Here is a 13033-nt window from a genome sequence, read left to right on the forward strand (position 1 = left end):
AAAGAAGAAAAAAAGAAAAAGAAAAGAAAAGAAAAGAAAGAAAGAAAGAAAGGAGGAAATGAAAAAAGCAAGCAAATAGCATTAGATCTCACATTCCCCTCTAAATTCTTTCAGTTTAACATTTTTTTTTTAAATGTTAAACTCTGTAAGTGTTTTCTTGCATGTGTATCTGTGCACATGTGTAGTGCCTGGTATCTGAGGAGGTCAGAACAGTGTTACAGATGGTTCGACACATTATATGGGTGCAGGGAATTGAACCCAGGTCCTTTGGAAGAGCAACAAGTGTTCTTAACCATTGAGCCATTTTACCAGACCATAGTTTGTCATCTGAGTTTTGTTTCTGCTCTGTTTCACCTTCTACTAACTATATACACATATTTTTTATTAAACCATCCTAACTAATGATAAACATCACTACTGACAAACTGCTGCTCTACATATAGGAAGAACACTGGATTAAATACTAGAACTGGAACTAACTATGTAGACCAAGCTAATCTTGAACTCACAGAGATCCAACCATCTACCCCAGCTTCCAAGTGCTGGCTGGGTTTAAAGACACACACCAACCATTCCCAACACAAAATTATTTTAAGTCCTCTGGCTATTATAATTCTCTAAAGTTTTCAATACTGGGCTAATTTTTATGTCATCTTGACACAAACTAGTTATCTGAGAGATTAATCTATTTTTTCATTTGAGAAAATGCTTCCATAAAATCAAGCTACAGGCAAGCCTGAAAGGGCATTTTCACAAGTAGTGAATGATGTGGGTGGATCCACCTCTGGGCTAGTGGTCCTGTGATCTATAAGAACTGCAGGTTGAGGGGCTGGAGAGATGGCTCAGAGGTTAAGAGCATTGTCTGCTCTTCCAAAGGTCCTGAGTTCAATTCCCAGCAACCACATGGTGGCTCACAACCATCTGTAATGGGGTCTGGTGCCCTCTTCTGGCCTGCAGGCATACATGGAAGGAATGCTCTGCACACATAATAAATAAATAAATAAGTAAATAAATAATCATAAAAAAATGATTAAAAAAAAAAGAACTGCAGGTTGAGAAAGTCACAGGGAGCAAACCAGCAAGCAGCACTCCTCCATGGTCTCTGTATCAGCTTCTGCCTCCAGCCAGGTTGCTGCCCTGCTTAGGTTCCTGTCTGCTCTCACTGCTTTTGATGATGAACATGGAACTGTGAGTAAAATAAAACCTCTCTTCCCCAAGTTGCTTCTGGTCCTGGCATTTCATCACAGCAACAATAACCCTAACTAGGACACATACCCCTCCAACAGCTAACACTTTATCCCTATCACAGACAAGAATTACATGACACCAGAATAGGCCTGGATTTTGAAAGAAGCCAGAAATCCAGGGTTCTAATATCCTATCTGATAATCAGGAGGTTTCGAACTCCTAAAATATTGGGGCTAGAGAGACGGCTCAAAACCACCTGTATATAATTCCAATTCCAGGGGACCCAATGCCCTCTTCTGGTTTCTACAATCACCAGACACACATATGATACACATGCATGCAGACCAAACATTCATACAAAAAAAAAAATCTTTTTTTTTTTTCTTCAAGACAGGGTTTCTTTTTGTAACAGCCCTAGCTGTACTGGAACTAGCTCTTGTAGACCAGACTGGCCTCAAATTCACAGAGATCCGCCTGCCTCTGCCTCCTGAGTGCTGGCATTAAAGGCATGCACCACGGTCGCCCAGCTCAAAAATATCTTAAAATACTGAGTATTAATCATGCTTTGTATGACCTCTTCTTTTCCTTTTTTGAACATTTTTTAAAGGTTTGTTTTTTTATTTATTTATTATGTCTACAGTGTTTTGCCTGCATGTATGCCTTTAGGCAAGAAGGGGCACCAGATCTCATTACAAATGGGTGTGAGCTACCATGTGGTTGCTGGGAATTGAACTTAGGCCCTCTGAAGAACAGCCAGTGCTCTTAATTGCTGAGCCATCTATCCAGCCCCCTGTATGGCCATTTCTAAATATAAATTCATGGCAGCTGGGCGCTGGTGGCGCACGCCTTTAATCCCAGCACTCGGGAGGCAGAGGTAGGCGGATCACTGTGAGTTCGAGACCAGCCTGGTCTACAGAGCTAGTTCCAGGACAGCCTCCAAAGCCACAGAGAAACCCTATCTCGAAAAACAAACAAACAAAAACAAAAAAACAAAAAAAAAAACCCAAAAGAATCCATCTGAGCCGGGCAGTGGTGGCGCACGCCTTTAATCCCAGCACCAGGGGGGCAGAGGCGGGAGGATCTCTGTTGAGTTCAAGGCCAGCCTGGTCTACAAAGGGAGTTCCAGGACAGGCTCCAAAGCCACAGAGAAACCGTGTCTCGAAAAACCAAAAAAACAAAACAAAAAAAAAAAAAAAAAAGAAAGAGTTGATCTGACAGCGAGGGAAGACTTCCTAGACAGATGCTGAGGTTCAGAAGCCAAAGGCTGTGGTCTTATTCTTACAGAAACTGTGGAGCCACAAGCTGAACTACAGGGCACAAATGTGGGTCTGAGGCAGATCAAAGTTGAATATTCTAGGTCGTTCTTCAAACTGGACACAATTTTCTGCTTTACCTTCTATTATATACTGTCTTAAATATAACTTACAAGTATTTAATCAGAACTGTGTAGGCTTAATACACCTGATTAGCAACCAAACTTTATTTTTGAAAAACTGTATTTATTGTGTATGCGTGCCTGTGTGCCCATGCTACAGTGGAGGTCTGTGGACAATCTGAGGGAGTCAGTTCCCTCCTCCCACGCGAGTCCTAGGGATTGAACTCAGGTTAGGCTTGGTGACAGGCACCTTTGCCCATGGAGTTATTTCACCAGACAAGCAACCAAACTTACTTAGTACCTAAGCCATAAAATTTATATACTGAGAAGTCCCTTTGTTCTAACAAATCTAATTAAATACTTGCTATTCATTAAAACAATCTAAAATTTTAAGTTCAGGTGTGAGAAGCTTAGTGTGGTTGGATTTTAAAAGCAGAATCTTAGAGTCAAAGTGTTCCTACAAAGACAATGAATGGGCCTACCAAGAAAATGCCTGTGCATACCCCTCCTTTATAGCACATGCAAATCCAGCCATGACATGCAAATACCAGATGAGGGCACAAGAACAATGACACATTTCAATCAACACTCACCCTCTAGATTCTCCAGAAAGGAACTGGACATGAGAGCTCACTGTGATTAGGCCATTTCACTGCTGAACCTGATGGCTGGTGTTCCAAGTCAGACATAAACTGGTCTGTGTCAGAGAAGACAACATCACTACTAAATGGAACAAACCAGAGGGTGAAAATCCACTACACTGACTGTTTTCAGTTCTGTTACCTGAGAGTAAGAGGAATTTAATTCTTTTATGTATCAATTACTTTTACATACAATGGCTCCCCATATTTTGTTAGGCAATCTAATACTGGAAGTCCAGAAAATTAAGGTAATAAATGATTTATTGCTGTCACTTTGTTTTTCGAGACAGGGTTTTTCTGTGTAGCCCTGGCTGTCCTGGAACTCACTTTGTAGACCAGGCTGGCCTTAAAATGGCTCTGCCTCCCAAGTGCTGGGATTAAAGGCATGAGCCACCACCACCCAGCCTTGAATGACTTTTAACTAAAAAGGTAATGCTTTATTTATTTATTTATTTATTCATTTATTTTGGTTTTTCGAGACAGGGTTTCTCTGTAGCTTTGGTGCCCATCCCGGAACTAGCCGCCTGCCTCTGCCTCCCGAGTGCTGGGATTAAAAGAGTGCGCCACCACCGCCAGGCCAAGGTAATGCTTTTAAATGAGTTACAATTACAGCTCCCCTCTCCTGCCCCCTGGGACAGGGTTTCTCTGTGTAGCCTTGGCTAACTGTCCTAGAACTCACCATGTTCAAGGTTGGCCTTGAACTCAGAGATCCACCTCCCTCTGCCTCCAAGTGCTGGGATGAAAGACATTTGCCCCCACTGCTTGGCTACAATTATGGCTTTAAGGAGGTAAATTCAGTTAAAATACACAGTTTTTATTACTGTAGATAAGAAGTTCAAAAGCCCCCTCCTTTGACCTATATGAACTATTCTGGGCCTTTATTGTACAACACTATAATTCCACTCTGGAAGGAAAGAATCTGTATGTAGTATCTCTAAACACTAATTGATATCCTCATCTTAAGCAAACAAAAGATGAACTAATTTGTAGTGCACCTTACAAAGGGGTTTAAAAACAAAACCCAGAGATTTGTCATATAATTTTTTTTATGCCTCAAGTTTTTTTGTCTCAATTTCTAAGAGGTCACTTAAAATCATCCATTCTATTTTATGCCTCAAGTTTTTTTGTCTCAATTTCTAAGAGGTCACTTAAAATCATCCATTCTAAGTGTGCCCAATCTTGTTATAAACAGACTCAAAGTGTGGGTGGGTTGTGTGATTATATATATATATATATATAGACTAAGTGGATTTTATCCAGGAAAGCAATGATGATTTAATACAAAAACCAATAAATACACAACATTAACAGAATTTAGGAATAAAAAACAGCTGATGGAAAAACTATGTCACAAAATTCAAAGCTTTTTCAAAATAAAAACAATAAGCTAGGAATAGAAGGAATTCCCTTATGATAAAAGCTACACATGACAAACTCACAATTATTTTTTTATTTTCTTTTTGGTTTTTCTACACAGGGTTTCTCTGTGTAGTAGCCCTGGCTGTCCTGGAACTAGCTCTTGTACACCAGGCTGGCCTCGAACTCACAGAGATCCACCTGCCACTGCTGGGATTAAAGGTGTGCGCCACCACCGCCCGGCCTTAACTCACAGTTATTATAATACTCATGGGTGGAGGACAAAAAGCTTTCCTCAAGATCAGGGGAAGTTGTAAAACTGCTTCTATTCACAAACGGCACCATCTACGCATTTGACCCTAAAAGACAGTGGCGGTGGTGAAATGTGCACACTTTTAGGGAGTTCAAGGCCAACCTGGTCTACTGAGAGTTCCAGGACAGTCAAGGCTGTGGGTAAAAACCCTTTCTTAACAAACTAACAAAATTAAAAAAACAAAACCACCACCACCAACAAAAACCAATCCCAAAAGATTCCCTCTATACACACATAAAAATGTTATTGCCAAAAGCTATCATAGCAGCACAAGTCCATAATATCAACACTTAATAGATGGAGACAGAAAGACCAGTTCAAGGCCTACCCCAGCTATACAGCTAGTTCAAGGCCAGTCTGTGCTGCAAGAGAATACTTCTCAAAACCTGTTAGTGCTGGGGGCTGGAGAGATGGCTCAGAGGTGAAGAGCACTCGTCACTCTTACACAGAACTGTCTAGAACTCCAGTTTGAAAGGATCTGAAACCCTCTTCTGTCCTTCAAGGCACCAAGCACACACATGGTGCACAGGTACACATGCAGGCAAAACATTAATACATACAAAAATAAACAAAAGATTTAAAAAGTATTTAAAATTAGTGCTAATAATTGAAGTGTGAGTATTAAATCAACACACACACGACACACAGATGCCCTCCCTCCCTCCCTCCTTCCGTTTTTTGAGACAGGGCTTCTTTGTGTAGCCCTAGCTGTCCTGGAACTCACTTTGTTGATCAGGCTGGCCTTGTACTCAGAGATCTGCCTCCCTCTGTCTCCTGAGTGTTGGGATTAAAGGTGTGCACCACCACCACCCAGCCTGGATCCTTACCTTATGTAGCATATAAAAATTCAAGATGGACCAAAGACCTAAATTAGAAAGCTAAAACTTAATTCTAAAAAAATATGACAAATCTTAAGTATGAAACCAAACCAAAAATACAGCCAATAAAAAGGAAAAATTATTAAAAATTAAATATAATTTTTTAAAAATTTATTTATGTATTTGGATATATGCATGCAGGTTAGAAGAGGGTGCCAGATCTCACTATAGATGGTTGTGAGCTACCATGTAGTGATTGGGAATTGAACTCAGGACCTCTCAAAGAACAGCCAGTGCTCTTAACTGCTGAGCCATCTCTCCAGCCCAAATACAATTTTTTGAGACAGGGTCTCACTATGTAGTCCTAGAACTTGCCATATAGATTAGATTGGCCTCTAAGATCCTTCTGTCATTGCCTCCCAGGTGCTGGGACAGAAGGTGTGCACCAAAATATCTAACTAATATTAAAAAAAAAATTGAGCATTAAAAAACAGTTTCAAGACAGTTAAAAGTTGGCCAAGAAGGCCTCTGAGACCCCTAAACAATACAGGCTATTGCTACTGATGCTGACTGTGTAACAGACAACACCACATGCTTTGATTGCAGGATACAGGAATCAAGCTAGAACTGAACGAAAAGTTTCTTCTTTGCTGGATAGCTTTTACAGTGCTGGAAGATGCTCTTCAGGCTGCTTGGTAAGAACTGTCTTAGTCTACTGTGGACTTGATACGCTAGACCACTGACCTGCCAAAAGAGACGGGCACACTGCTGCCACAGAGGCATGACTGCTATGAAGTTGCTTTCTGGTTGAATTAAGGCCTGTTCCTAAGAAGAAAATTCACACCTGATACTGTAAACCTGGGCAAAAATCTGTGGCTGGTGAGATAAAACACTTATTTTAAAACAATTAGGAAGCTAAGTGTTTTGCTGAATCAGCACGATAACCTGCCTTCTAAATATTCATGTTTATGTCCCTACATTAGTCTTGCTATTAGATTTGGTCAGAGAAACTTCTTTTTGCAATGGATGGTTGCAAAGTGGAGAAAGTCCTGAGTGAATGTGTGCTGTTGATATGCACACAACCATGTAAATGACCATAACCTCAGATCCATGAAAAAAAAATGGCAAAGCTCAGAGGGATGGCAAAGCCTTCCTTTGGTCCATGTGTGGAGGCTGACGGTGTGTGCAGAAAAAGCCCTCCACAGCTTTCTCTATGCAGATATTTATGGCCTGAAGACTGTTCCCCTACAGAGACTGCTCCTACTGAGATTAGCTAAACCTGTCATCTTAATTCAGCTGTACACAACAACCCTGCCTCTCTGCTCAAATGTATATGATAAATATGGGTGCTGAGGTTTCTCTATCACAGAGCCCAGTCTACCCAACCCTAGCCTATTTGCATGTTCCCATCTGTCATTTCTCCATTCCACTACTGCCCCAGTCAGGTCAGGTCCCTGGAGTTGTACAAGAACCCAGCAAAGTGGTACCCAGATGGGGATGTGATCAGGAACATAAACATGCACACCTGACTACAGGGACCTCTTACTGGTCAGACAAAAGGATGTTATAGGTAATGGAATAAAGAAGAAATAAGAATAAAGGAACAAGCCGGGCGGTGGTGGTGCACGCCTTTAATCCCAGCACTTGGGAGGCAGAGGCAAGGGGATCTCTGTGAGTTCAAGGCCAGCCTGGTCTACAAGAGTTAGTGCCAGGACAGGCTCCAAAGCTACAGAGAAACCCTGTCTCGAAAAACTTAAAAAAAAAAAGGGAACAAATAAAGGAAGAGAGGGGAGCACAATTCAGTTTGTTAGGTATAAAACACTGGGACAGGTAGAATATCTAGAGACAGGCAGGCAGTTAACACATTAAATCTAGAGCTAAGGAGTTACATGTTGGTGCTTTGGGAGATTTTGGGAAACTCAGAAGTGGGATGGAAGCATTGCAGCTTCATCAATTCTTAGACTATGTTCAGGAGACTATGTCCTTTGTTTCTTGGAAAAGAAACAGTAAGTTTGGCGACTTCAGAAAGAAACAGGAGAGCGACTAAGGAATAGAGCATGTTCCTGCTTTTTTGCTTTGGGTCTAACTGCTTTCATGTTAACATTAAGAAAAATAAGAAAAGGCAGCTCCGCCAGTTACAGACACATAGAGGTGGGGCTCTGGGTAGCTATGTGAGCCACATGATTTGGCCTTTCAGTGGCCTGAATCTCCAGAGCCCAGATGTGACCTCAGTACAACAGAGGCTGCTGTACACTGGAGGACAAGAAAGTAGCCAAAAGCAAGGAATGGGAAAGCACAGACAGATGGAAGAGGTCTCAAATTCGGAGATCTACCTGCCTCTGACTCCCTAGTGCTAGAATTAAAGGTGTGCACCACCACTGCCCAGCATTCAAAATGAAAAATCTTGAAGGCTTTATATGCTACCAGTTGTGTCTGGTATTCATGTAAGGAGTCAGGGAAGAAGTCTAGTGGTCCTATGCTTTTTCATCCAGTGGCTCGGTCACATCCTCCTGACCTGTTTATACTGAGTCTCTCTGTTTTTGAGGGTACTGCTGTAACCAGCTGGAGTTCCAATAAGCTCCACTCAACTATGTGGGGTGGACTACAACCCTGCAAATTAGATAACAGAATTAGCTGGGATTCATCTAATGGATGCTTGGATTCAGAGTAATGATAGCGTAGGTGAGGCCAATTATATTTGCATATCCTAGAAAAGCAAAAGGCTTAGATTAAATTGGTTTCTCCTGCTACTATTGCAAAAATTATCCTTAACAATCTTCAAAACTCGCCGGGCGGTGGTGGCGCACGCCTTTAATCCCAGCACTTGGGAGGCAGAGGCAGGTGGATCTTTGTGAGTTCAAGACCAGCCTGGTCTACAAGAGCTAGTTCCAGGACAGGCTCCACAACCACAGAGAAACCCTGTCTCGAAAAACAAAAAAAAACCAAACCAAAAAAAACCCCCAAAAAACAAAAACAAACAACAAGATCCATTCTGAACATCTAAGAAATAAGGGAGAAATGTGGGGAGCAGAAAAAGCCGAGTAAATGAAGTCCTAAGTGGATGTGTGGTGTTGGCATGGGCACGTCAAGGACCCAGGCCTCAGACCAAGGCTCAGAGGGATGGCAAAGCCTTCCTGTGGTTCATTTGTGGATGTTGACGTGTGCAGGAAATAGCTGATAATGTGAGCAGAAAAATAGCCTTCTCCACCCAATATTTATAAGCTGAAGATTGCTCCCACTGGGATAAGCTAAACTTGTCTTCTTGATTCAGCTGTATTCAATAAATCCTACCCTCCTGATTCAGCATTATGCAATAATGCTGCCTCTCTATTCAAATGTATACTATACAATAAATATGTATACATAGTACCTGATAATAAACAAACCGAGCTTCAGGTGTACTGAGGCTTCTAAATCAAAAAGCCCAGTCCATCTAATCTTAGCTTTTCTTCATTCTCTTGCCAACTTAGTCAGGTCCATCCATCCCTAGATGTGGCAAGTGGAGTTACTATAGAAACTTACAACCATTTCAAGTGCTGAGAATAAGTCACTGTTGAATGCTCAGTTGCAAATGAGAAATCTTTTTAAAATATTTTATTTATTCATACTGAATGTTTGCCTGGATGTATGTCTATGTATCACATGCATGCTGAGCTCTAAAAGGCCAGAAGAAGACATCAGATCCTCTCTAACTGGAGTTAAAGGTGGTTGTCAGATATCATGTGGGAACTGGAAAACTGAACCCGGATTCTCTGGAAGGGCAGTCAGCGCTGTTATCCTCGGAGCAATCTCTCCAGCTCCCTAGATGAGATATCTATAGCATCTTCCAAGGTACAGGGAAAATTACCAGAGAGCATTAAGAGTGGGAAAACCAGCCCCTAAACAAAGCTTTTTTCCCCCTCGAGACAGGGTTTCTCTAACAGTTCTAGCTGTCCTGAAATTAGCCCTTGTAGATTAGGAAGGCCTCAAATTCACAGAGATCCGTCTGCCTCTGCCTCCTGAGTGCTAGGATTAAAGGCATGTACCACCACTGCCCCATCCAAACAAAACTTTTGACCCTAGTAATAATCCATCTTCAACTGGGCAGTGACGGCGCATGCTTTTAGTACTAGAAGTCAGGAAGCAGAGGCAAGTGGGTTTCTGAGTTTGGGGCCAGCCTGGTCAAGAAGCGAATTCCAGGACAGTCAGGAACACACACACAGAAAAACCCCATCCCAAAAAAAATCAAAAACAAACAAAAACGAAGATCAAAACCCATCTTCTAAGTAGCTTGGAAAGAGGACACAAATAATAAAATAGAATAACATATCTTAAACAATTGGTTTTGCTTTTTCACCCAGGGCAGACTTTAGAAAGCTACTGCTATATTTACAGAGTCCAGGATATACAAAGAAACAAATCAGAGTTATTTTAGAAACTACTAAACAGGGGCTGGAGAGGTGGCTCAGAGGTTGAGAGCACTGAGTTCAATTCCCAGCAACCACATGGTGGCTCACAACCATCTGTAATGAGATCTGGTGCCCTCTTCTGGCCTGCAGGCATACATGCAGACAGAACACTGTATACATAAAAAACAAAACAAAACAAAAACAAAAAAAACCTATTAAACACATGCAAGAGTAGTTAAATTTCACACAAACCTGGATTCAACTCCAGTCATAATATTTGTAGCCACAGCATACTGTGAGAATGCTTAGCTCTCTAATCAATGTCTATACCAATAAGCCTAATAATTTACATCTTGTTATTAAAAAGGCTACAACTGGAGCTGAAGAGATGGTTCCATGGTTAAGAACACTGTCAACTTTTCCCAGCACTCACATGGCAGCTTGTAACCATCTGTAGCCCTGTTCACAGGGGATCTGAGGGCATGAGGGACACCTTGTGGTACGTAGAAACAACACTCATACATATAAATTAAATTAATTTTTTTGTCTGTTTTGATTTTTTTGAAGTAGGATCTCACTGGCTGAACTGGAATTCACTATGTAGATCAGGCTGGGGTCCAATTCAGAGATCTGCCTGACTCTGTTCTTCAACATTAGGATTAAAAGTGTGCACGCCACCACATCTAGCAATTAATTTTTTAAAAAGTCTACAACTAAATTGTTTTGTAGATACATAAACTCTCTTTATATAGCAAAAGAGCTTTTCAAATGTTTTCTCACTGGATCTAGAAACTAGTTTTCTTTCTCTTCTTCCTCCTCTTTATTTATTTATATATTTTTTAAAGACAAGGTCTCTTTATTTTGTAGCCCTGATGGTCCTAGAACTCATTATGTAGTAAACCAGGCTGGCATATATCCTGCCTCTGCCTCACAAATGCTGGGGTTAAAGTCATGTACCACCACACCTAGCGAAACTCATTTTTCTTACTGCATATTCCAGAGTAATAGTGTCTTAAGGTCCTGAATCCTTTTCTATAATCCAAGTCTACATAAGCATTCTTTTTTAAATCTATTTATTATGTATACAGTATTCTTGGTATTCTGTCCTCATGTATGCCTGCAGGCCAGAAGAGAGCACCAGATTTCATTACAGATGGTTGTGAGCCACCATGTGGTTGCTGGGAACTGAACTCAGGACCTTCGGTAGGGCTGGCAGTGCTCTTAACCACTGAGCCATCTCTCCAGCCCTACATAAGCATCTTTAACAATTCTTTCAACCTTTGAAATTCTTCATATGTTTGAAGGCTGATGATACATATATGTATCCTACAAGAGGTTATGGTATTCCAGTTCCAGAGGCCCCAAGTTCAATCTCAGCACACACATGACAGCTTACAACTGTCTCTAACTCTAGTTCCAGGAGATCTGATACCTTCATACCAATGTACATAAAATAAAAAATAAAGAGAGAAAAAGAACTAACTCTTGTAAGTTGTCTCTACAATGTCTACAATCATTTCTAGGGACTCTCCTGCCAAACACATACACACAAAATAAAAATGTAATAAAATATTTATGTAAATACAATAAACACCAGTGAAACCACTATCCAATAAATGCACCAAAAAACTGATGTATTTACTTCTCTACTTATTCTCCATAATAGTCTCCTCTACCACAGTAAAGCAGCCATGTTGTCTTAGTGTTCCTATTGCTGCAACGAAACACCACGCAAGTTGGGGAGGAAAGGGTTTATTTGGTTTGCATTTTCACATTGCTGTTCATCACTGAAGGCAGTCGGGAGCTGATGTAGAGGCCACAAAGGGGTGTTGCTTACTGTCTTGCTTCCCATGCCTTGCTTAGTATACTTTCTTATAGAACCCAGAACTACTAGCCCAGAGATAGCACCAACCACCATGGGCTGGATCCTCCCCAATTGTTCACTAATTGAGAAAATGTCTTACAGCTATATCTCATCAAGGCATGTCCTCAACTGAGGCTCCTTCCTCTCTGATGACTCTAGCTTGTGTTAAGTTGACAAACAACACCAGCCAGTACATATTTGAATCTTGTGTTTATTATTCCTTTGCTTTTAAAATGTATCTGTCAAGCCAGGCATTGTCGCAAACATCTATAATCCCAGCATTTGGAAGCCAGAGGTGGAATGGTTATGAATTCAAGGTAAACCTGGGCAAGGCTCTTCATTTAAAAAAAACAAAGGAAAACAACCTACTTCTTAACGCTAACATACAGCACTGAAGCAGCTGAGGTAATACCTAGATTGTTAACTTCAGAAACTGACCTACATTCAGGATTAGCATGTTGCTGCATAGAGCCAGCAAGTGGCAGTTTTCACCACAACAGCAGGTTGAACTATATTAAACACAAATCCTCTGATGCAAGAGCTGCAGCTGTGCTTCTGTTAGTCTAAGAACAAATGAAGACAAACAACTAGTCCAGTTTTTTGTCTTTCCTTCTTTCTTTTTCTTCTTTCTTTTCTTTTCTTTTTGGTTTTTTGAGACAGGGTTTCTCTGTAGCTTTGGAGCCTGTCCTGGAACTAGCTCTTGTAGTCCAGGCTGGTCTCGAACAATGATCCACCTGTTTCTGCCTCCTGCATGTTGGGATTAAAAGTGTGTGCCACCACTGCCCGGCTACTAGTCCAGTTTTACAATACCATAATCTTAATTAAAAAGTTTAAAACATAACTACAATTATTTCTGCATGTTATAAAAATCATATTTTAATATATATCATTTGGTCCAAACCTAGATCACATACAGCATAACACGCAGAAATTCTTTCCCCCTATTTACCCCCCCCCCCCCCCGCCACCAAGAGAGGGTTTCTCTGTATAGCCCTGGCTGTTCTAAAACTGGCCTCAAAATCATAAAAAAGCTTAAGAAAAATTACATCTCTAGACCAGACACAGAGGCCAGGTGGTAAGTGCACACCTT

The 13033-nt window shown here is 41.1% G+C and overlaps 1 protein-coding gene across 2 annotated transcripts in view; it reads right to left on the minus strand.

Moving 5' to 3' along the window:
• Nfatc3 (nuclear factor of activated T cells 3) overlaps nt 1-13033 on the minus strand; it is a 66913-nt gene that overhangs the window by 7725 nt on the left and 46155 nt on the right. Inside the window, exon 10 of one of the 2 annotated variants that reach the window (XM_075977196.1) lies at nt 3157-3260. The exons of the other annotated variant lie outside the window; for it this stretch is intronic. Within the exon in view, the coding sequence (XP_075833311.1) occupies nt 3160-3260 (101 nt within the window). The 3' untranslated portion in view covers nt 3157-3159. The remainder of the gene's footprint in view (nt 1-3156; nt 3261-13033) is intronic. 2 annotated transcript variants of the gene reach the window in all.

This window comes from Microtus pennsylvanicus, chromosome 6 (assembly GCF_037038515.1).
Source record: "Microtus pennsylvanicus isolate mMicPen1 chromosome 6, mMicPen1.hap1, whole genome shotgun sequence".
Classification (NCBI taxonomy): Eukaryota; Metazoa; Chordata; class Mammalia; order Rodentia; family Cricetidae; genus Microtus; species Microtus pennsylvanicus.